Source organism: Rhinolophus sinicus, linkage group LG13 (genome assembly GCF_036562045.2).
Source record: "Rhinolophus sinicus isolate RSC01 linkage group LG13, ASM3656204v1, whole genome shotgun sequence".
NCBI classification, from domain to species: Eukaryota; Metazoa; Chordata; class Mammalia; order Chiroptera; family Rhinolophidae; genus Rhinolophus; species Rhinolophus sinicus.
Window position 1 is genome coordinate 58283403 of NC_133762.1, and position 24205 is coordinate 58307607.

Below are 24205 nucleotides of genomic sequence, written 5' to 3' on the forward strand. Positions count from 1 at the left end.
AGTCAAAGGGAAACTTAGGAATAAAAGGAGGGAATTCTGGTAGGGAGGGCACATTGTCAATACCTTTTAAGGCGAGTGCAGCTCTTCCGCTAACTTTTATGTATCTATAAAATAGAAATACACTAGGATTGCTTCTTCTTTTTTCTATGAGGGGCTGTTAGAAAGCTACATTCCCGTAAACATTTTCCTCAAATAGTCTTGATGGCTTGCTTATTGCTTCCCCTTAGAACTCAGGTCTATATGAGGAGGCCTGGGATGATGAGATTCATATTTATAGGCTTTCATCAAGCCATGCACACTTTGAATATAGGCTGATGCAGCAGGTGCTGAGGCCGTGAGGTACCCAGAGTTTCCTCATTGCGGGGAGGGGTGGGGGTTAAATGGAATGAGGTAATCTTTGCAATTCCCCAAAGTCTTGAAATTCCTGATGGGTACATGGGTAGGAGTTGACTAAGTCTCAGGAAGAAGGTCAGGGGTCCTGATGCTCACTGGGACTGGTTCTCTCCCAAGATACCTTGTGGGTGAGATGGGGTGTGATTGTAACAGGATGATTTGTTGGGTGTTTTGTTACATAAGGCAATATGATAGATCAGGAAAACCTTATTTATTGGCTTTAGATATTGTACTTGGCAGTTGGAAAAAAAGATACCATAGTGTAATCAGCTCAGGCCAGCGATTATGATAAATTTTTATGTTATTTAATTTGATGGATGTATGCAAGTATATAGTTATTTAGTTGCAGCTTGTAATATTCTAAAACCTGTTTGTATTTATAACAGATTGTCTTTGATTTTGAGGATGTCTTTCTTGAAGATGTTATGGAATATATTTGTATCTTGAGAAAAAACTAATCAGTGATAGAGGAAAAAAAGGATTATTATTACCATCTAGCTGACAATTTTATTTATCAAATAAAGCTGTGATAAACTCAGCATTTTAATTTTGTTTTTCTAAGGCAGCTTTATCTTAAGAGCTTATGAAAATTAGAACCCCTACCCCGTGTGTGTGCGTGCGCTGCTGCTGCAGAAGGCATTGGGAAGCATGTCATAATTTTTATATTTTTATGTAATGGTATAGTATCTTTTGTGTATCATATGTTGTTTGACAGTCATGTTAAAGCTTCATTTAAATTTTGAGGGGAGGAATCTTATTTTCCTCCCAAAAGGGAGAACGTTGTTCCTCAAGTGACAACATTTCTTTCTTTTGTATTTGAACTTCTTGTTATTGTTTATCTGCCTTGATATTGAATAATTTACCTTCCTTTTTATGGGGAGAACAAAGCATTGCCTCTTTTTCTCTAGGTGGCTTTCTTCCTCCAGAAGAAATAAAAGAAAGATTTGATAGCAACTGTATTACACCAGTAAGTAGTCTCAAACATTGCTACCTATTGTTAACTCTTAAATGATATGTTAATTTATTTCCTTCTATCATTTTAGGGAACTGAGTTCATGGACAATCTTGCTAAATGCCTTCGCTATTACATAGCTGATCGTTTAAATAATGACCCCGGGTGGAAAAATTTGACAGTAAGTTTTGCATTTTGATACTTAAGGAAGAATAGGGTGATCATAGCTGTACTTTGGTATGACTGATGCTATTTGTCCGTTCACCCCCCTCCCCCCATAAAATGTTAGTTGACTGTCAGAAGAAAGAGAAGTTTCCAGGGTTATTGGAAATGGGATGCCTTGCGTAGTCCAGTTTTAGATAGCTGAATTTTCTCTCAGTGCCAGTTTTGTCCTCTTACTGGGACTTATGATTTAAAAAATATATATGTATGTGTATATATACATATATACACATACGCTATACATGTATATATACACATATACACATACGTCATCTTTAAAAATATGTATGTATTATATATTTAATTTGTATTATATATGTAAATTAAGAAAAGAAAATATATATATATACATGAAAATTTCTTTTATTACCATATTTCTCCGAAAATAAGACCTAGCCGGTCCATAGGCTGTAATGCATCTTTTGGAGCAAAAATTAATATAAGACCCGGTCTTATGTTAATATAAGACCGGGTCTTACATAATATAATGTAATAATAATATAATAAATATAATATAAAATATAATATAATGCCGGGTCTTAATATTAATTTTTGCTCCAAAAGACGCATTAGAGCTGATGGTTCAGGTAGGTCTTATTTTCAGGGAAACACGGTAGAAATTTACAACAAGATTAAAGTTGTGGGTCTGCCTTTAAAAAAAATGGCTTTGTTCTCAAGTGTTTAAGTAAAATTTGAATGAGCTTTTATGTAATTTTAGGTTTACAAGCTTTTTTCCCTATTAATTAGATATGGCAATTTGTATTTAATGGGTGTCTTATCGGTTACTCCCAGGGTTTAATATGTATGGTTCAGTGCTACATCCTTTGATAGTTGTGAAGATAGTAGAAACTTGTGAACTGGTCAGGTTTTCTAATGGATAAGTTTGACCCAAACGTTTCATTTTTTCCTATTCTATGTGGTAAGTTAAGCAGTGAAACAGTGGGTATTTAATACACACACGCTCTCACACACATAGCTCATTAAGAAAAATTGCTAATAAATAACACTATCTGAATAGAATTATCTCAATTTACTTTTAAGATATTCAATTCTATTGATCTTTGTACGAGAAAATTGGGATGAGCTGAAAGTGTTAAAAACTTTCTTATAGGTTATTTTATCTGATGCTAGTGCTCCTGGTGAAGGAGAACATAAAATCATGGATTACATTAGAAGACAAAGAGGTAAAACTCACTTGTAAATATTTGATTATATGTTCTACTGGAAAAAAAAAAGATAAGCCATTACATAGAAAATATTTGGTAAAATGTGATATTCCTGTGGTATAAAATATATTTATATAAATATATATGTTTTCCCCCTCTTTAGCTCAGCCTAACCATGACCCAAACACTCATCATTGCTTATGTGGAGCAGATGGTAAGTTTCTTTTTTGGGATTTAATTCTCTTGGATTAAACCATAGTAAGTCGGTGGGTTGGTGTGTAGTAATGGATTACCCATGGTTGCCTGGAAATTCTGAAATCCCTTGCTTATTTTATGTTTGAGAGGGAACTAGTATTGAGTTGTTGTTTAATCTATAATTATTAATTCACCTATCTTTAACTTTTTTTACATTAAAATCTTTTGATATTGCTACACATACCTATAAAATGGAAAATTTCCCAAGTGTTGACTCCTGAGTGGTAGTCTAAATTCTAGCCACATGAGGTTATTTGGAGGACATTTTGTTGGCTGACAACTGCTAGGAAGTGTTCGGCTCTTTGGCTTTGCCGTCTCTGTGTACTCCTTTGGATTTTTCTTTGTGCTGGTGTCTTGTGTTATGGTAATGTCCTGTGTCTTTGCTTATGGTAAGGATTATCTCAAAGTGCTCACTGTGCTGCATTTTGTCATTATTGATCGATAGCTGATCTCATCATGCTCGGCCTTGCTACACATGAACCCAACTTTACCATTATTAGAGAAGAATTCAAACCAAACAAACCCAAGCCATGTGGTCTTTGTAATCAGTTTGGACATGAGGTCAAGGATTGTGAAGGTTTGCCGAGAGAAAAGAAGGGAAAGGTAAGAACTTTGAGATGGTAGTTGCCTTATTTTAAAATTTTAATTTTTTTAAATTGTGATAAAATATATATAACACAAAATATACAGTGTTAGCCATTTTTAAGTGTACAGTTCAATGGCAAGTATATTCAGGTCACCTCATTTTTTAAATGGATAAAGAACACACTGTGGTTGGATTTTTACCTACTCTGTTACCCCTCACAGAGATGTATTTTTAAAACCTCTTTAAAGTAAACATACATTTAAAAGAACACTCATTCTTTCTATTCTCCACTTTTTCTAACATATCTACATATAGCTTAGATATTATAGGTAATAATGCCCATTGAACATGATTTGATTGTAGAAGTCATTTGTTTCAAATGGTTATTCTTAAAAAACAGGTAGGAAATATATGTTCACAGAGAAGGATCTAGAGGCATTTGCATCAAAATATTAATACTGGTTGGGTATGGGTCAGGAGTTGGCAAACTACAGCCCTTCATATTTGGCCTATGAGCTAAGACTGATTTTTTTACATATTTAAAGGGTTGTAAAAACAAAATGAAACATAAAACATTATGCAGCAGAGACCATATGCGACCCCCACAGGCTAAACTTTGCTGTCTACGCCTTTGTTAAAACAAAACAAAACAAAAAAATGCTGATCCCCTTTGTAGGTGATTGGGATTATGGGTAATTTTTATTTTTAAAATGGTTTGATGAGTTCTTTTCTTATTTAATAATTGTAATTTAAAATGAATCTTACTTTAGAATAAGCCATATTTTTTTGGTTGGAAAAAAATGTACAGGATTTAGAGTAGACTTGTTTAACCTTTACTCCCCTTCTTGCAGCATGATGAACTTGCAGATAGTTTTCCTTGCTCAGAGGGAGAGTTTATCTTCCTTCGTCTTAATGTTCTTCGTGAGGTACGTAGCAATAATCATTGGAATTGGCACTCTAAAACAGGGTGTCTTTTGATAGCTTTAATAGTAGTATTCCTTTTTGGTTGTAGTATTTGGAAAGAGAACTCACCATGGCCAGCCTACCATTCACATTTGATGTTGAAAGGAGCATTGATGACTGGGTCTTCATGTGCTTCTTTGTGGGAAATGACTTCCTTCCTCACCTGCCATCGTTAGAGATTAGGTATGTGTGTTCCTGTAGTTTTTCAAGTTATGTGTTAGCCTCTTTGCCTTTATAGCCCATGCTGGTCCTAATGCATGATGTTTGTTTCCTGGTGGCAGGGAAGGTGCAATTGACCGTTTGGTTAACATATACAAAAATGTGGTACACAAAACTGGGGTAAGTTCACTCTTGAATAATTTCAAAACAGAGATATTTGCTTTTATAAGATCATTTTACATGTATTTTATCACTTACAGGGTTACCTTACAGAAAGTGGTTATGTCAATCTGCAAAGAGTACAGATGATCATGTTAGCAGTTGGTGAAGTTGAGGATAGCATTTTTAAAAAGAGAAAGGATGATGAGGTAAAGTGTTTCTATTGCAGTAGCTAAATTGCTCCTATCTCTAATAGGCTATGATGATCCTGTGATTGTACTTTTAACCTCTTTGAGAGCGTTGTAATATCGTTACAGAATATAAAATACCAATGTAATCATGAGTAGTCAGTGCTTTCATTATTTTATAAAGGTTATGATACTTGCTATGCGGAACTATGTATTGCACACTGTGTGAGTTGCATTATAATTTTTTCACTCTTCATAATTTTGGTTAAGATATAAACCCAAATGCCTGTCTACTCAATAGGATGTGAAATGAGGGTTCCATGCTACACAAATGCCATGTTTGTACTAAATCTTTATGCTCTGGAAGATAGGTTAAGAGATAGGAACTCTGTACTTTAGTAATAAAACGTAGGGGGTGTGGGTTGGATTGCATCAGCCAAGGCAGATGGTTGCAGCTCTGAGTAAGAAATGTAAACATAAAAGAAGGAAATAAAAAAGTGCCTGGAAATGTATTACATATGATAGGCTGAGGTCTTAGGTGAGAATTCCAAGTTTTTGGCTTGGGCAATTGGGAGTTTTCTGCTGCCATTCACTGAGGGTTAGGGTGGCGACAAGGTAGAAATCGAGTTTCATTTTGGAGATACTGAGTTTGAGGGACACTTTAAGTACTCAGGACACCTGAGAGGAGAAAAAATCCATGAAGCAATTTGATCGAAGTGTGTAAAGCTTAGGGCAGAAGTTTTTTTTTGTTTGTTTGTTTTTTAATTAAAGTTTATTGAAGTGACAATTGTTAGTAAAGTTACATAGGTTTCAGGTGTACGATTCTGTGGGGCAAAAGTTTTTTGAAAGGAGATTTTAGAACTATTATCTGGGAGGTACTTAAAGTCATGAATGTGAACTTGAAATCCCTAGGAACTTGTATGGAGTGAAAGGGCCTCCAGCAGAAATCTTGAGAAGTGTGGACACTTGAGAAAGAGGAGCCAGTACTAGAGAGAGAGAATGAGCCATTGGTACTGCCTGAGATGTCAGGGTGAGATGGACAGGCCCCTCGTCCTCTGCCAGGGTTCACAGAGTGGGTTGGAGGGTGATTGTGGGGGAATGGCAAGGGAGATAAGCAATGGGTAAAATGAGCGAATAGTAGTAGTTTCTTACTGAAGGAAATCCTTTTGAAAACTGACTATAAAAAGTCATATGCTTGTTTTGAGCAAATAGCCACAAAATAACATTGCTGTATTGCTTCATGACCTCCTTACAGATTAATACATATCATCGTATCTGACAAGATTTCATATTTTCTTCAATTTTAAATACTGTAGCTAGTGATCTCTTATTTAAGTAAAAGAGTGAGTGAACTGTAAGCATTCTTTCCAAAGACTTTGGTACTTGGTAATCTTATGTGATGGCAAGAATTTTTCATATGTAAAATTCAAATAACAACTTTCTCTGGGATATCAAATATCTACTAGAACAACCATTTTTAAGTAAGTCTTCAACAATTACAGTGGCTCCACTTGACCTGCTGCCATTTATGCTTAAGAAAAAACTGTATATGCTGTATACTACTTGGTATAAGAACCTCATGTTAGAACAGTCTTTTTATGTGGCTTTAGCAGACTCTTAATACTTGGTGATATTTGGTATTAGGTTAGGATGTATGGGATTTCATAGATAGCAGAGTGCTTCAGATTTAGGCAATATGGTTTCTAGCTGGCCTAGCAGAGAGGGCGTTTTAAAACTTTGTATATTTTTTGGTGCCCTTGACATCATATGACGTCTGTCAGCATGGTTGGGCATCCAGGGTGGGGTGGGGGATTTATGAACCCTCAGAAATTCAGTATAAAAGTATATGGGGGTATATATTTTCCTGGGAAGTGTGTCCACTTTTGACAGATTTTTAAAGGAGTTGATAGCACAAAAAGATTAAAGATCAGTAAGGTCCACCCAGATGGGCCTGTCCTTGTGTGACTACTACCCGTAGAATAGGTATTTAACTGACCAGCAGAATAGATAGTAGAAAAGGAATAGATCAATATTTGTTATTAAAATTGAACAGTTAGGTTAGAAATGGGATGCTTTTTATTTTATGATGTTTGCCTATCTTGTAAATGTTGTTCATTTATTCAAGAGTATTTATTAAGTGTTATGTGCCAGATAGTATTCTGAGTGTTACTGATAACAGCAACAACAACAACAAAAAAAACAGACAAAAATTCCTGATCTCAAAGAGCTGACAAAAATTCCTGATCTCAAAGAGCTGACATTCTTCTGGGGAGATGAATGACAAACACAAAAACTAAGTAAGCTCTGTAGTGTGTTAGTGATAAGTGCCATGAAGAAAATTAAAGCAGGTGAGGAAATATCTGGGCAGGTGGAGAGGGGGAGTTTGCAATTCCAGAAAAGGTGACTAGAGAGGGCTGCACTAACAGATGACTTTAAATGAAGACCTGAAGGATGTGAGGAAATAAACCATGCAGATTATTTGCAGAGAGAGCATTTCAGATAGAGGGAATAGCCAGTGGAAAGGCTCTGGGGTAGGAGCATACCCAGGATCTTCACAGAACAGTGAGCAGTGTGGTAGGAGCAGAGGAAGTAAACGGGAGGTAGTAGGAGAAGAGGTCAGAAAGATGATGGAGGGCCAGATCTGATAGGACCCTGTAAGTCACTATGAGGACTTTAACTTTCATTCGGGAGGGTTTTGAGTATAAAAGTGACAAAATCTGACACATACTGTCAAAGGATCACTGATGCTGCCATGTTGAGACTAACTGTCTGGAGGCAGAGATGGAAGCAGCGGGCGCAATCCAAGGGAGCCAATATGGTCACAGTGGAGATAACAAGAGGTAGTTGGATTCTGAATGATTTGAAGATAGAACCAATGGGGTTGACTGATAGATTAAATGCAAGGCGTGGGAGAAGGAAAGTGATCAAGAATGTCTCCAAGGCTTTTTATCTCAGCAGTTGAAAAAATGGTGTGAGCAACTGTGATGAGGAAGCCTGGGAGGTGTGAAGCTAGTGTGGGGATTCCGTTTGGAAGATACTGAGTTTGAGATACCCAGGTGGAGATGCTGAGTGGAGGGAGATCCCAGTTGAATGGTCATAAACATATAGATGGTATTTAAAGCCATGAGACTAGATTACTGCCATCAGAGAAGAGAAATGAAGAGGTCCAAGTAGTGGGCTCAGAAGACCAACGTCAAGAGGTTGGGGAGTTGAGAAGTGAGGGCAGACAGCAAGAGTGAAAGGAGAACCAGGTGAGTATAGTGTCCTAGAAGCCAAGTGAAGAGGATGATTCAAGAAGGAAAGAGTCATAGATAAGGACTGAAAACTGAGTAATGGATTTCAGTCTATAAGTCATTGGTGACCTAGATAAGAGAAGTTACCTCCATTAAAGATGGAGGTAAAAGCTTGATTAAAGAAATTGGTGGTTTTCATATCTTAGGTGGTTTTAAGGTAGTCAGTCACCATGCATCCCACGTTCAGTCCCTCTCCCACAGAAAGCACAAATTTCAATTTGTTAAGATGTTATATTGTAGTTGGCAGTACAGGGAAGGGATAGAAGTGCAGCTAGCAGGCTGATGGTCAGTACAGTACCAGGTGGCCCCTGATTTAGGCCATAGCAGCAGCCACGGATGCCTTAACTGTCGTTTCAGTGCCTTGATAGTCACAGAAACTTGAGCATGGGAGGAGTGTCTTCCAGGTGAAGGAGGCCTTTGAAGAATAGCCCAAATAGGTAGTGGGGAGCAAGATCACCCCCAAATCTTGTGCAGTTTAAACCATGGCCACATTTTGAAAATGAGTGGAGGGGAAGAATCAATGCAGACTGGATGGACTCTTTCCTGTGAGTTAAAACGGCCCAGAATAAGCAGCGCAGATATCTGAATTTCCTTCCTTTCATAAGATTGACTTTTTTGGAACCTGGAGGTGAGGGTAGTATTTACATAGAGCCCACTTCTCTCTTTACCCACTGTGTTATACATGTTACAGAGTTAGGAACTGTCAAACCCTTTTTAGGTAACAGAGGCTTGTTATTAAATTGTCCTGTTGATTTTTAAAGATTGAAATCTTGATTATTAACTGTGTTCAGCTACAACTGAAGAATTGTTTGTTTTCTTACTTGTTTGTATCTTCTCCATAATGGCAGCCTGTTTGCTCCAGGATAAAACCAATGGTCTTTGTCATGACTCTTTCATTCTTTCCTGAAATGATGTCAAAAACTATCTGAAAAAAATTAAGAGGAACAATTAAATTGTATCTAAACTGAGTATAGAATGTTCTAGCCATCTAAAGTTCTGATAGCAGCTTTAAATGTATATAGTCCCTTGCCTAGTTTAATTATGTACCTAGGTTTCTGGGGTCTTCCTTTAAAACTTTAATTGTCTTCCGAATCATTCCTGGTAATGTTTAACTCTTACATTTTTGTGTAATTATTTGACAGAATATGTGGATTTTATACTTTTAGGACAGTTTTAGAAGACGACAGAAAGAAAAAAGAAAGAGAATGAAGGTGAGTTTTAATTAATGTCATAAGATTGGCAATAGCAAAAGTTTACAATTTTGGAGGAAGATGTTCATTATAATAGGTTTTTATTCCTTATTTAGTAGGAGTTGTTTAGGGACATAATGTTTATCAGCTGCCTTCTTACCAGGAGAAAGAATGCTGGGTGGGTTTTCAACAAGTCCTTTCTCAGGTCTGGAGTCTGAAGGGATATACTTGATGGACAGGAGGGGGCAGGGGGCACTTAGCTATTTGAATTTTTTGCACTAATCAGGCATTGTTTTTGTAATCAAAAGAGTTAACCCTTTGTATTCTCTTGAAAATGACTACATTCTGTCTACATCTTTGTCAAGTTAGTCTTCCCCAGAACATGACACTTGAAACTTGTTTCTCTGCTCGGAAATCACCAGAGATTCCTTAGTTCTCTCAGAACCCATTTCTGTCTTAGTCTGGCATGCAGAGCGCTCTATGCTCTGGTTGAATTCTAGCTGCCCAGCTTTTCCACTGGTGTCTTCTAAATATACGATGTCCCCCCAGACTCAGAGCATTGCTTTCATTTGGTACCTCCAAATGGATTTTTGACTTCACTACTCCCTCACATCTTATCTTTTCCGCAAGGCCTCCTTGTTGCTTCTGCTTATAGTCCAGGTTGAGCAGTCCTCTCTTTTAACTCTGGTGCTTCTTGCTGTGATATTTGTTTTCATACTTAATTGCATGCTTTATGGTCACTTAACTTTTTTAGTTCTTGTTTTTCTTGTCTTCCTTACTAGATTTTAAACTCATGGAGTTTAGGGACTGCCTTTTATTATTATATTTTATTGGAATTGAGCAATTCAGGAACCTAAAAGGGAGAAAGTAGAGTTGTTTATTATTGCAGGTAGGTTCAAAAACACTTAGATTGGGAGGGGCATATTTGTTTTCTACCTTATATATAATTATTTTCTTTCAGTCATTATCTGTTTTAAAAAGTATTTGTTTTACCAGTCAGCCATGATTGTCCTGTTATAGCTATAATCATAGCTCTGATTAATTAGAAAGAGTTAAATTCTAGCAAGGGGAAAGGTAAATAAACGTCATATTCCTAAGTGTAAATCAAGATGTTAACTTACTTTTTTACCGTAATAGTTATATTTATTTGCTTAAAACTGTCTTGCATGTGTTCTGAAATTGTAAGTAAACAAAATAGCCTAATGAAACTTGAATAGAATTTCTGTGTATATCAGAACAGTGAATTATATGCAAGTTATTAAATATTACAGGCCATTGTTTACAGGGCAAGTTACCATCAAATCAAAGTGTCGAAAACCCTGTAATGTTAATGGCTATCTGTTTCATCTTTTAAGTACTTATAGTGGGGACTCTATTTCATTGCCCTCTCTTCTTCCTATCGTCTAACTGTGTTGTGATTTAATTTTAATTTCTACATTCATTTCTATTTATGTTAGAGAGATCAACCAGCTTTCACTCCTGGTGGAATATTAACCCCTCATGCCTTGGGTTCAAGAAATTCACCAGGTTCTCAAGTAGCCAGTAATCCGAGACAAGCAGCCTATGAAATGAGGATGCAGAATAACTCTGTAAGTGACTTACTTTTATGTAGCATTGAAGAGTGGTGACGACCAGATGCCCCTTGCAATTGTGTGTGAATTTTATCTCTTAGCCTGGAGTTGTTTTGTTTTACAGGTTTTTTCAATTTATTTTGCCTTGAGATATTTTTAATTCTGTTAAATACATTTTGATAAATATGAAAATATCTAAATGATGTAAAAGAAATGAAAAGACGTGTAAATATAGGTAGCTAAGTGGCTACAGTGATTCTATAATGCAAATGGGCCACAGTGTTTCCCTCTTCCCCCAAAGATACTGGATGGCGATGGTGGTAGAAACATGATAGGGACATCCAAATGTCTCATAACTGGGGCAAGAGAGGAGGGTGGGTTTTGCTGCCTATTTCCCCTTTCCTTCCAGGGATCAGTCATGATCATTTTGCAGAGTAGTATTCCTCAGTCTATCATATATAGGTACTTTTTACTGCCTACACTCTCACCTGCCAACTCAGCTTCCTGTAATAGTGGCAACAGACCATGAGCTCAGAGCATATGGCAGAGCATGGAAACAGTTTGTCAGCTAAAATTCACAGATAGCAGATAAGCAAAGTTATTGCTTATTTAGGGCCAGTAGGCATGAGAGAGAATGTGTTGTAGAGGGAGGCAAGATATCATGTAAGGCTTGGTATCTTATGCAAACTATTACTATGATATAGCCAAAGTAATTGCATAAGTTTGGATATTTACATTTCATTCTAATAGTTATCCTATTGATGTCAAATCCCTATTACAAGGTAATCGTATATGCAGAATTGTTGCCATATCACGAGATTGATTGGATTTATATTCCCATAAATCCACACCTAGAAGTTTTAGGACCGTAGATTTGGAATTTGAAAACTGAGATTTTGCACCTCATGAGAGAAGCAGCCTGGGTTTCTGTTGTGTGTTTTGTAATGTTTAATTTTTTTCTCTCGCCTTAGTCCTTACACCATTAATGGAATGGGATGTGGAGGGTCAGTGAAGGGGATTATAGTGAGACACTTAAGTAGAATAGAAAAAACTCATATCCGTCATTGAATATTATAATGACTGTAGTCCCCTCAGAGTGGAGCTGAGAGTGACTGGTATTTTCAAACACAGCATTGATAATAGAATACTTTTTTTTTTTTTAATCTTTTTTTTTTTTTTTTTTAAGGAGGGCGCAGCTCACAGTGGCTCATGTGGGGATCGAACCGGCAACCTTGGTGTTATTAGGACCATGCTGTAACCAACTGAGCTAACCAGCCACCACGATAATAGAATACTTTTGATCTTAGGGAGGCAGATAGGTTTAAACTTTGCTAGCTACGATGCTTTGAGAAGGATTCCAATGTTATATTCAGGCTCCACAGGACTAGACCCACTGTTGATTAATAAGGTCTGCCACGGGAGTAGGAGTCGTGAGATTGATGATTAGTTGCTTACTTTATCCTGTCTTAATTCCTCTTGACATAATTATTTCTATTGGAGGCTTTGCATAGAGGGATTTTCTTCTAGAATATTCCCAATTTAAGGAAATCATGAAGCCAAATTACCAGTTAATTTAAAGGGAGCCTTTAAGGTTATGTTTTATTTTTTCTAAATGTTTGGGTATGTTATTCTCTAGTGGTTGACAAGTGTCTACTGATGGTCAGCATTGTTAATGTTTTGTTAGCTTTTGTTTCCTCATACATGTGTGTTTTTAAATGTTACATTCTGAAATACTGTTTCATTACATCTGCAGCCATTCTCAATTTAGTAAAATTTGATCGCAAAAAACAGCTTTTTATGAAGAAATTTGAATTGGTATGAATCTTTTATGTTCAGGAAAGAATACTTTTGTTGGTAGAGAGAGAGCAGAAAGGATAAGTGGAGATTTAGTATTAAAGAGCATACACCTTTTTTTTTCCCTTGGAGGTATATTATTTTTGTTATCTAAAGATAGAGTGTATATCTTCTTTGTCATTTTGGGAAAGTTTGCTTTTTACAACTTCTCTGTACTTAGGTATATCATTCTCATAATTTGATCCAAATGGATTAAGGATGGGTTTAAAAAATAAAATAATAGTGATGACCTACTGAATGATTAGTCACCATGTACCAGGCAGGTCGTATGCTATTGATCTTTCGCACATATTTTTTTATTTAATCCTTGTAATATCCTATAAGGACATAGAATATTATCATCCTATTTGAAGTCCAGGCTGACAGAGGTTAAATAAATTGCCCAGGGCCATACAGCCAGTAAGATTGGACTTGGTATTTTAAATTCAGATCTGTATAACTTAAAACACCCACCTCATTTTCCAAGTACAACAGTGCCTTCCTGGGTTTATTTTTATTGTTTTGTTTTTTGACAGTATTGGCCATGTAGTATCATGAATAAAATTTATATTATACATTTTACAAAGGAAAGTGTCATAAGCTCAATGAAATATAATTTTGCTGTGTGGTAACTTTTCTTGGACTATGGTGTGGTTTTAGTTACAGTAGCATTAAGAGCCCCCTCAGCTCTCAATTTAAAAATAATTCAATTTACTCAAAATATCTCATATAATATGAATGACAAGAAGAAAACCTTTACCATGGAAACCTTTTCTGCCACTTGTGTATTTGGTCATTTAACATAAAACTAAAGTTGTAGAAGTTTGTAATTTTTTACTTATATGTTAAAATACTTCAGGGTGCTATTACGTTCATTGAATTAGGTACAAAGGGAAGATAATACTGATAACTACTTTAGGATAATACTTCAAAATGGTATCCAAGTCTGAAATAATAATAAAATCTGCATTTTTCTAAGATGACTGATAGATTTTTATTTGTACCTTAAATTTTAAAACAGTATATGTAAAATAATTTAACAGTTATCTGGCAGAGTCTCATTAAACTATTGTTTTCCAGAGTGGTTGTACTAGGCTGAACACTTACCATTTAACTTCATTCTCAGCAGCATTGACTTTTTAATGTATTATTTATATATTACATATATATATATATATATATATATATATATATTCCATTTACAACTTTGTTATTTGACTGGTAGAAAGTAATCGTGAATTTATAACAGGGAACCACCAAAGGAAAAAATAATTCAAATCCTATATTTTAAAGTCTATGAAATTAAATATTTCTTTTTACTTCTGAAGCAGTTTTTACCCTAAGTATTCAAATTAATTTTTTATTTTAAGCATAGGAAGCTTAGTACTCTTTTGGGAGGAGGTGGAGTAGGCCAAGATCAGTCTTTGTGCTTTCTAAATTTATTTACCATATCTATTTGATAGCTTTAAAAAAAGTATTAACAGTGAAGTTGGGTATAACTTCTTATGTGAAATGAATCATTAAATCCTTCCTCTTAATGTTGTAATTGTCTGCAGAGTCCTTCAGTATCTCCTAATACGAGTTTCACTTCTGATGGCTCCCCATCTCCATTAGGAGGAATTAAGAGAAAAGCAGAAGACAGTGACAGTGATCCTGAGCCAGAGGATAACGTCAGGTGAAGCCATTTTTTGATAGCATTTTGTTAGCAAATTGCTGAAATAGATGTGACCTAATTAATGCTATTTAGCTTAGAACAGCAGTGTCTTCAGATACTTTCCTGTGATCTTTTTATCCACTAGTAATTAATGTGGAGGGTTAGACTAGTCAGTGAATTCCAGTGAGATGTGTAAGCTATAGCTGTTAAACCTAAGTATCTAGATTAGTATGCATGCAGGTTTTTGTCCTCCAAACCACTTTTCCCTCTGAGACCAGGCACTGCATGGGCTAGACATGAGGTGTTTAGCTCTGGCTATGTGATCTGAATGTTACTGTTTTGAGATTAAATTTTCAAGCAGCTTAAACTAGAAAGTTCAGTTACACTTGGATACTTAGTATAGTTTGCTTTCATCTTCTCAATTGAAAAGGTTATTCCTCAAAATTAAATATGCAAAAGTCATTTGGTTAAGAGATAAATATGTATATTTTTAAAAACCACAAACTTGAATATGCACAATTATATTTCATGGCAGAGAAGTTTCCCTTCACTGTATATTTCCTATTTATAATAGGAAACTTTGACTCTTTAATTTATCCAGAAGTTTGAAGTCATTAAATCAATAGCCTCTTGTAATTAAATCCAGCTTTGAAGCCTGGGCTCCAAGTACAGAAGACCAACAATCTAAATAATTATAACTCATTAAGAATTTGGAAAAATGGCATATTTCAAAGTTAAACAAACAATAGTGGTAGTTGTAGTATCATTAAAAGCAGCTCATGCTGCATTTATAGGACATGGATGACGTATTTGTATTTATGATTAGAAACTTCGTAAGTGTCATATATAGCCTGCATTTTCTGAACATTCTTTAATGTGAGATTCTGAGATCTGTGGTGACTTGTGATTGAACAGTTACCTGGTCTGAGTTTTTATTCTCTGTAACTGAACTTTTTTCCTAGAGTATTTTCTTTTTTTTTTTTTTAACTGTGTAGCCATTATGATCAATACCAGCTTAATAGTTAACTTGATTTATTTAGTACTTTATTGTTTAATCCTGTTGCTGAGGATAATCAAGGTAAAAATGCTTCTATCAAGAAATATTTGGGGTTCTTAGCATGTATTTCATTGATATTTTCTATTAAATAGTGCTAATCCATATTACGCATAGTGGATATTCTACTTGATGTTCTATGAATTCTTTGTGTGTATCTGTATGAAATTAAAATTTGTGTGGTATATTCTGAAACATAACTGCAATAAATAAGATCTGGTATATGGTAGAAAATAGCCGTTTAATGGATAATCATCTTGATGATTTTCATCTGTCCTAATGTTTTTGGGGGTTTTTTAGTGTTCTTTGCTTTTTTGTGTTCCTTCAATAAAATATTTAAATGTTTTAGAGAATGAGAAATGAGTACTTACAAAAACATATACTTTGGATGAAAATGTGGTTCTTCACACTGTATTTTCGGTGATTAGTGATAATTTAGTGAATTGATTGACTTGCTTCTCAGTTTTAGCAGAATATACATATGTACCAGGTGTGATAGAACAATTACAATGAATGTTTAAATTTTAAAAATGTATTACAGTAAAAGACACATTCCCATTAATTCCCCTCAAAATACTCTCCCTCACTTCAAACACACTTACCCCATCGAACTTTTCTGAAGCAGTTCTGGAAGTCCTCTTTCGTGTGTCTTTACTTCATCCTCTATCATAACAACGCTCCATGTCACACATCGCTTCTGGTATGACAATTTCTGTCAAATAAAAACATTATGGTGTGTCCTCATCCACCTTATTCATCAGGTCTCGCATTGTGAGACTTCTGTCTCTTTCCCAAAGTCAAAATGACCATGAAAGGTAAACGTTTTGAAGCGATTCACAACACCGAGGCAGCCACGACAGCTCAACTAAAGACGTGAAAGAAGACTTCCAGAACTGCTTCAGAAAATGGCAAGAACAATGGGATAAATGTGTTTGAAGCGAGGGGGAGTTTTTGAGGGGATTGATGGCAATATGTCTTGCACTATAATAATTTTTTTTCCTTTAAACATTCACCATATTTTTTTATTACACCTCATCTGTGTGTGTCCTTCCCTTAAGCCAAAACAACTCTTATCTGAAAGAGTTAAGGATAGAGAGAGTAGGTATACACATAATTTCTGCTTGGCTCCTAGATTATTCTTTTATAAACCATTTATTACCTTTTAAAAACTTACCCATGCAAGTCATTATTTTAAAAAGTAATTTGATTTTCTTTGTATAGTTTAAATATAAATAAACTGAGGAACTTGATATATATAAAATATCTTCAGTATTTGAATCTTTGTTTCTTCCCCCTTCTTCCGCCTCCCCCTCCCCCATTCTGGTTCAAGCCGTTGTTTCTCAGTCTAGTTGTGTAGGACACAGCTCCCTGGCCCATGCTGGTATTATGAGCCTTTCACTCCCCCCGGCTGAGGCAGTCGGTCGCCAGTCGTCGGTTGGCTGCTCACAGCAGTTCACGCCGGCTGCCAGCCACTCACACTGGCCACCGGCTGCTCCTGGCAGTAGCCCATTGCAGCACACAGCAGCCCATGGCAGCCCACGGCTGCACACGCCGACCTCTGGCTGCTCATGGCAGCCCAGTTCCAGGGAGAGCTGTTGTTCACAGTCTTAGCTGTGGAGGGCACAGCTCACTGGCCCATGTGGGAATCAAACCGGCGACCTCGGTGTTAGGAGCACGGTGCTCCAACCACCTGAGCCACTGGGCTGGCCCCCCAACCCCCTGAGCCACTGGGCTGGCCCCTCAGTATTTGAATCTTAAAATGTAGGTTTAGAATTGTTCACAATCAAAAACATGTAAAACAGTATGAAAATTTGAGCAAACAAATGTTCTGTACCTACTTTAATGGTTCATCTCTTTTTAAAATGTAGTTTTGAAATCTATGTAAATTTACTAACAATTGTCACCCCAATAAACTTAAAAAATATATATGTAGTTTTATAATGGCTTACTAGAATCAGTGTTTGGGTTTTTGATGTTTAGCTATCTTTAATTTGATAATGAATCCTGTGAAAGTGGACTTTTTAGAAATAATTAAATGAATTTAGAAATAATTAAATGCTAACAGTAATGTTAGCATTACTGTTTAACTCATTTACATTTTACCTGGATATTAAATATAAATTCATTGGGGTGATAAATTGGTAGACAGTTACTGAAAGTATTTATTTAACATAAACTGGCTTTGCCTGGTGTTTAGGCTATGGGAAGCTGGTTGGAAGCAGCGGTACTACAAGAACAAATTTGATGTTGATGCAGCTGATGAGAAATTTCGTCGTAAAGTTGTACAATCTTACGTTGAAGGGCTCTGCTGGGTTCTTCGATATTATTACCAGGTACAAAAGGAACATTTTCCTCTAAATCTCTAGCTAATCATTTTAGGAAGTCATTTCTATAATAATGTGTATTATTGAGCTATATTTGGAAATTAAGCCCAGACTCACTTTTTAAAGCTTCTTATTTAGACGTTCATTACCTTAATTATTTAAATAATATTTGTAAAACTTCTTTGATGTTAATATATAAACAAAGCTAATTTTTGTTGTGTTAAAGGATTTCAGCATTAAGTATGTGGTTGAATGTACTTTGTCTTTCCAATGCTTAAAGTTTGGTGTTTTTTTAATTGGAATAAAAAATAACTGATAATAGACAGTCACTAAATGACTGAACAAAGGACAAAGCTGGTAAGAATTTGAAAGGAATTTGAATGATGCCATTTTCTCCATGTAATGTAGCGATATTACATGAAGTGCATTCTAATTGGAGCAATTCCTGTGTGACTTAAAGCCTTTGATAATTGAGATGTCAGACTGGTGAGAGATTAGGTAGACATATAGGGGATTTAACACTGATAATATCTGGTTTTGTGCTTGGAGAGAAGTAAGTTAGGTTTGGTGTGACTTGGGAATAGATGAAGTTTGTAGGTAAGTAGAAAGTAATTTAATGTCCTAAACAGCAATAGAGTATTGATTGTAAAATACTCTAATTTTATGTTTTACTCCTACCCTCAAGATTTTAATTCCCTAGGCATACAATTAAACATGTACGAGAGACTCTTGTTTTCTATGGGTATAACTTGCTCTTGTTTTCATTTTGATGGATTAACTTAAATACTTTTATAGTAGAGAAATTTGTTACATGAAAATATAATAGGGAATTGTAAAAATGAGACTTTCGGCTGTTTTACTTTCAGTTACTGTTTCAGTGATGTCCCTTATCCACCTATAGGCTCAAGTACCGTGTTTCCCCGAAAATAGGACCTAGCTGGACAATCAGCTCGTGTCTTTTGGAGCAAAAATTAATATAAGACCTGGTATTGTATTATATATTATATTATATGGTATTGTATTATATTATATAAGACTTAGTCTTATATTATAGTAAAATAAGACCGGGTCTTATATTAATTTTTGCTCCAAAAGACGCATTAGAGCTGATTGTCTAGCTAGGTCTTATTTTCGGGGAAACAGGGTAAGTAGTTAAGTGTCAGCTGCAATTTCTCTTCATTTTATTTGATAATAGCAGCTCCAGAGTTGTAGAGAAATGTCACTAAACACATTTTAAGGATAAAAAATCTTGACCAAGTTATGTCTGTAAATATAAAGTTTGGTGTTAACTGATTATATTAAAGATGCTTAGCAGTATTTTTTTTTTTTTTTTTTTTTTTAATTTTATTGGGGCATTGTGTTTTTCCAGGGCCCATCAGCTCCAAGTCAAGTCGTTGTTTTCGATCTAGTTATGGAGGGCCCACCTCACTGGCCCATGTGAGAATCGAACTGGCAACCTTGGTGTTATGAGCACTGCACTCTAACCAACTGAGCCAATCGGCCGCCCAGCAGTGTTTTTTAAATCAAGGATCCATTGATATAAAAAGTTCAGATATAATCCAAACAACTTTTAGGACTTGTGAAAAAAAATTAATATATAGGATATATAGTAGAAGTCATATGTTTTATAAATAGAATATCATAGATTAATAGTCCTAACTTTTATTTGTTTTTCTGTGATTATCATTAACACAGATTTTTGTTTTTGTTGTTTTTAATGATTTCAGGGCTGTGCTTCCTGGAAGTGGTATTATCCATTCCATTATGCCCCATTTGCTTCAGACTTTGAAGGTATTGCAGACATGCCTTCTGATTTTGAGAAGGGCACTAAACCGGTAAGCTTGGTTGTTTAGAGCCATAATAGAATTTTGGCTTAGATAAAAATTATGTGTCTTATCTTAAACTTTTCTTCTTCTTGCAGTTTAAACCACTGGAACAACTTATGGGAGTTTTTCCAGCTGCAAGTGGTAATTTTCTACCTCCATCATGGCGGAAACTCATGAGTGATCCTGTGAGTCTTAGTATTTTGAGTGTGTTGGTAACAGGGTTTTTGTCATATGTTTTACTAACATTAATCGCAGTTGCTTTTGCATCTCAGTTGAAACAGTGAAGTGCAGAAACAAAGTAAAAGTATTTGTATGTTTTTCACTACTTCCCCCCCCCCCCCCCGCTTTCCTTGTCATCAGTACCCTACCCAGTAAATAAAATTGATTTGTGTTTTGGGGAAATTCTTATAATAGTCATTTTGTTCTCAGCCTATTATTTTTACTTGTTCCAGCCCTGGTGGTGGCTACCAGAGCTCAGAAGACTGACTTACCCAAAATCACCTCTGAGCTTTTGTGTGCTAGCTAGAAAGAGTGAGACCCAGCCAGGAAATAGGAATTATTACAGTCAGTGAACTCTTCACTCACTGTCTTGGGCCCACAGTTGTCAACTCTATGATTCTATAATCCTTTTTTCCATCATTTAAAATAAAATTGTTGATTTTTTGTTTTACTGGACCTGGGATTAATGACCTGATACCTTAATAACAGCTTTTAAAAGGAATAAAACCTGATTTTCTCATCAGACTTCATAACTTGAACGAAAATTATATCAAATTCTGTATAACAGAAACGTGACTTTTGTTTTGAATCTTTACTTTTCTCCCTGATGTAGGATTCTAGTATAATTGACTTCTACCCTGAAGACTTTGCTATTGATTTGAATGGGAAGAAATATGCATGGCAAGGTAAAATTTAGACATCATTCGTTTTTGTTAAAATAATTGTTTTCTTTTTGGTAAAAGTGAGCAAACATGATTTATAAATGAAAAAAAATCCCTGTAAAAGATAAGTATTTTAAAAATTATATGTGAAAATTTGATATGTTTTTCCATTTAACCTGGGATTACCAATGATTAATAGTAATTTAAATAGTAATATTCTGATAAACAGAAAACTGAGTTGAAATACATTAATCATTATATCTTTTGTTTCCTTTGTGATTAATTCATGAAACTTGGGACTTGGGACCTTCTAGTTAGCAGCTCATTGATACCTTGTTAGGTTGCTGAGAGATATAAAAACATGATGGTGTTCGTGTGGAGAATGACTTAGACTCCATGGAGACTTTTGAAAAATGTATTAGAAATTTAGTTTAAATACTAGGCATTAATCATTACTTAGAGTTTATTTCTTTCTTATTTATTTGTTTGTTTTTTGTTTGTTTATTTTCTCATTCCTTTTGTTCACAGATTTTGTAAGAATGGCAATATAAAATTAGTACTAAATTCAAGGTGCTGTTTACCACTCAGCAAATGTGTGGTGATGATTGGTTGTAAAACACAATAAAGAGTCTCTCACACCATAAGCCAAATATTCACACCAAAGCCCCTTTCAGCAAGTCATTTTAACCTTGTCGTCCACCATATATTTTCTAGGATAATAAACATGTTTGTTAAAATCATGTTTTCACTTTTTCCTTGACTATTCCCTGTGGTACCCATCAATGACCAGTAAAATGACTTAAAGAAAATTATGTAGCAAAGGGAGATAAATAATAACTTACAAATTGAAAATCATTTTGTGAGATTTTCAGGGTTGACTTTTGGTTTATGTAGTAACTGAAATTTCATATTACTTTAATGGGATGATAATGGGAAATGCAACTCATTGACTGGGGTAATGTAAGCGTTGTGCTCTGTGGCCATATTTTGTTATATGCAAATGAATTGGGGTCTTAGATGGTTTTTGAAGGTGCTTTGTGGAAGATCTTTTGATTAAAATAGAGGGAAAGGACACATGGGAGAATGGGAGATGGTAAAGTAAAATAAACGTAAATATATTTACGTAAGTGTTAAATAAACCCTTGCTTGAATTTGTTACATAAGTAAATATATAAGCATGCAGATGACTTGCTCACTATATCGTTGTAGTATAAATTGTCCAGAGAGGAAAAGTAAGGCAATGCACAATGGTTGCAGTTTCTCTACATCCTCTCCAACATTTGTTAATTTCTGTTTTTTTGATAATAGCCACCCCGATGGGTGTGAAATGATTATCTTACTGTGTTTTTGATTTTCATTTTCTTAAAGATTGGTGATGGTGAGCATTTTTTCATGTGCTTATTGGCTATTTCTGTGTCTTCTTTGGAAAAATGTTTATTCAGATCCTTTGCCCATTTTTGAATTGGGTTTTTGTTGTATTGTAGGAATATTTTATATATTCTGGTTACTAATCTCTTACCAGATATATGGTTTGCATATATTTTCTGCCATTCTGTGTGTTGTCTTTTCACAATTGATACTGTCCTTTGATGCATAAAATATTTTAATTTTGATGAAGTCCAATTTTTGTTGGACTAATTTGTTCTTATTGCCTGTACTTTTGGTGTCATAGCCAAGAAATCACTGTCAAATCCATTGTCATGATGAAGCTTCCTCACTATGCTTTCTTCTAAGAATTTTATAGTTCCAGCTTTTACATTTAGGTCTTTGATCCATTTTGAGTTAATTTTTGTGTATGGTGTAAGGTAAGGGTCCAACTTCATTCTCGTGCATCCATTTCCTCAGTACCTTTGTTGAAAAGACTGCCCTTTCCTTCATTGAATGGTCTTGGCCCTCTTGTTGAAAATTGTCTGACTGTATATGTGAGGGTTTATTTCTGGGCTCTCTGTTCCGTTGGTCTATATGTCTGTTCTTATTCCAGTACTATACTATTTTAATTAGTCCATTTGCCAGTATCTTACTAATTAATTACTATAGCTTTGTAGTAAGTTTTTAAATCAGGAGGTGTGAGTCTTCCAACTTGATTTTTCTTTTCCAAGATTGTTTTTGCTATTTGGGGTCCCTTGAGATTCCAAATTAATTTTAAGATGGGTTTCAACCCAGACCTATAATATTTTATATAAATATTTTTATTTATTAGACTATAATAAGAATGTACCTTTCTTGAGGTAAAATTAATTCTATTAGGAAATATAGTTATTTCTCCATGTACACATTTCTTTAAACTTATCGAAAGTAATGATAATACTTTAAGTTCTTGCATAAGTTGAGCACATCTTAAAACGGTAGAAGATAAAATGTGTTTGGATACTTTTTCAATATTTATTGAAGATGTGTACTTATCAACATTATATGTAATAATAGCAATGTGTTTTCATAGTATTTGCTTAGTATATATAAGAGGAATGTGGCATAGTTATTTGGAATGCTATGTATTTCATACACAAACAGAATTTAAGTAATTTGATCAGTCACACAGTGGCAGAACTGAGATCTGAACCCAGAGAGTCTGATCACTATATTTACTTTGGTATTGCACTACTTGGGCTACCTCTAGGTTGTTGAGAGGATTAAATGAGCTAACACATGTAACAAAGAAAATAAATGCTCAGAAAAAAGTAGCTGCATTTTTCCTATCAACTCACTAGCAGGCACTACCATTACAACATCTGGGTGTAAGGCATTCCTTCCTACCCTGGCCAATAGGGCTGCTTTCTTTCTTGGTAACCTTATTGCTGTCATTAGCATTGCAAATTGCTTACTATTTGGAATTAGCTTCTGGAATTGATACGGTAGGAAAGTCTTTCTGATAATTTGTTTATATCCTCTATCTAGTAGGTAGTAAACAAAAGCTAGATAATAATGTAGTTTTCATGATACAAATTTTCTTAAGCGTGTGACTAAAGAAAACTTGAGTAACTCCCTAGGTTTTTTCCATTTAAGTGTTTACCAGTAATTGAAATACCCTGACTCAGATGATGGATGTTCATACTCTTGAAATCACTTTTTATGCTCTTCAAAATTCACACTAGAACTTAATTTCTTTTTAACTTTAAAAAATATCCTCCTAGGTAGTAAAATTGAACATTGTCTAACTTTGAAAATACAGTAGCTAAATAATTAATGATAACTTTGGAAACCTTTCATTTTTCGTCATTTTTCAAGACAGTAATCACAAAGACAGCAGTTTTGAGTAACAATTAGTTTCAAAATTATTTCGCTCTATTTAGCATACCTCTTTCCTGTCTATCTTAAAATTTTCATTTAGCTAAAATACTATTTATACTGTTTATAACAATGTATATAGCTTCAATAATTTTGTGTATTTTTCTAGTAATACTGTATTCTGTGCTTCTTTGAAAATTATGCATGTATGTGTAAGTAAAACAGTGACCTTAATTCCAGCACACTGAAGAGAAAAATTTTCAGCCTAGAAGTGAACATCCACTATTTAATCCCCCTAAAGTTATTTGAGC

General features: G+C 35.0%; 1 protein-coding gene across 2 annotated transcripts in view; it reads left to right on the forward strand.

Moving 5' to 3' along the window:
- Positions 1–24205, forward strand: part of XRN2 (5'-3' exoribonuclease 2) — an 85810-nt gene that overhangs the window by 20868 nt on the left and 40737 nt on the right. Inside the window, exons 5-20 of one of the 2 annotated variants that reach the window (XM_019717479.2) lie at positions 1302–1360; positions 1437–1526; positions 2679–2751; positions 2897–2947; positions 3434–3591; positions 4426–4500; positions 4587–4720; positions 4819–4876; positions 4957–5064; positions 9503–9547; positions 10984–11115; positions 14487–14605; positions 17836–17971; positions 19690–19797; positions 19884–19973; positions 20621–20693. In XM_019717479.2, coding sequence (XP_019573038.2) covers positions 1302–1360; positions 1437–1526; positions 2679–2751; positions 2897–2947; positions 3434–3591; positions 4426–4500; positions 4587–4720; positions 4819–4876; positions 4957–5064; positions 9503–9547; positions 10984–11115; positions 14487–14605; positions 17836–17971; positions 19690–19797; positions 19884–19973; positions 20621–20693 — 1509 coding nt within the window. The remainder of the gene's footprint in view (positions 1–1301; positions 1361–1436; positions 1527–2678; positions 2752–2896; positions 2948–3433; positions 3592–4425; positions 4501–4586; positions 4721–4818; positions 4877–4956; positions 5065–9502; positions 9548–10983; positions 11116–14486; positions 14606–17835; positions 17972–19689; positions 19798–19883; positions 19974–20620; positions 20694–24205) is intronic. The other variant, XM_074318004.1, reaches the window with a different exon arrangement.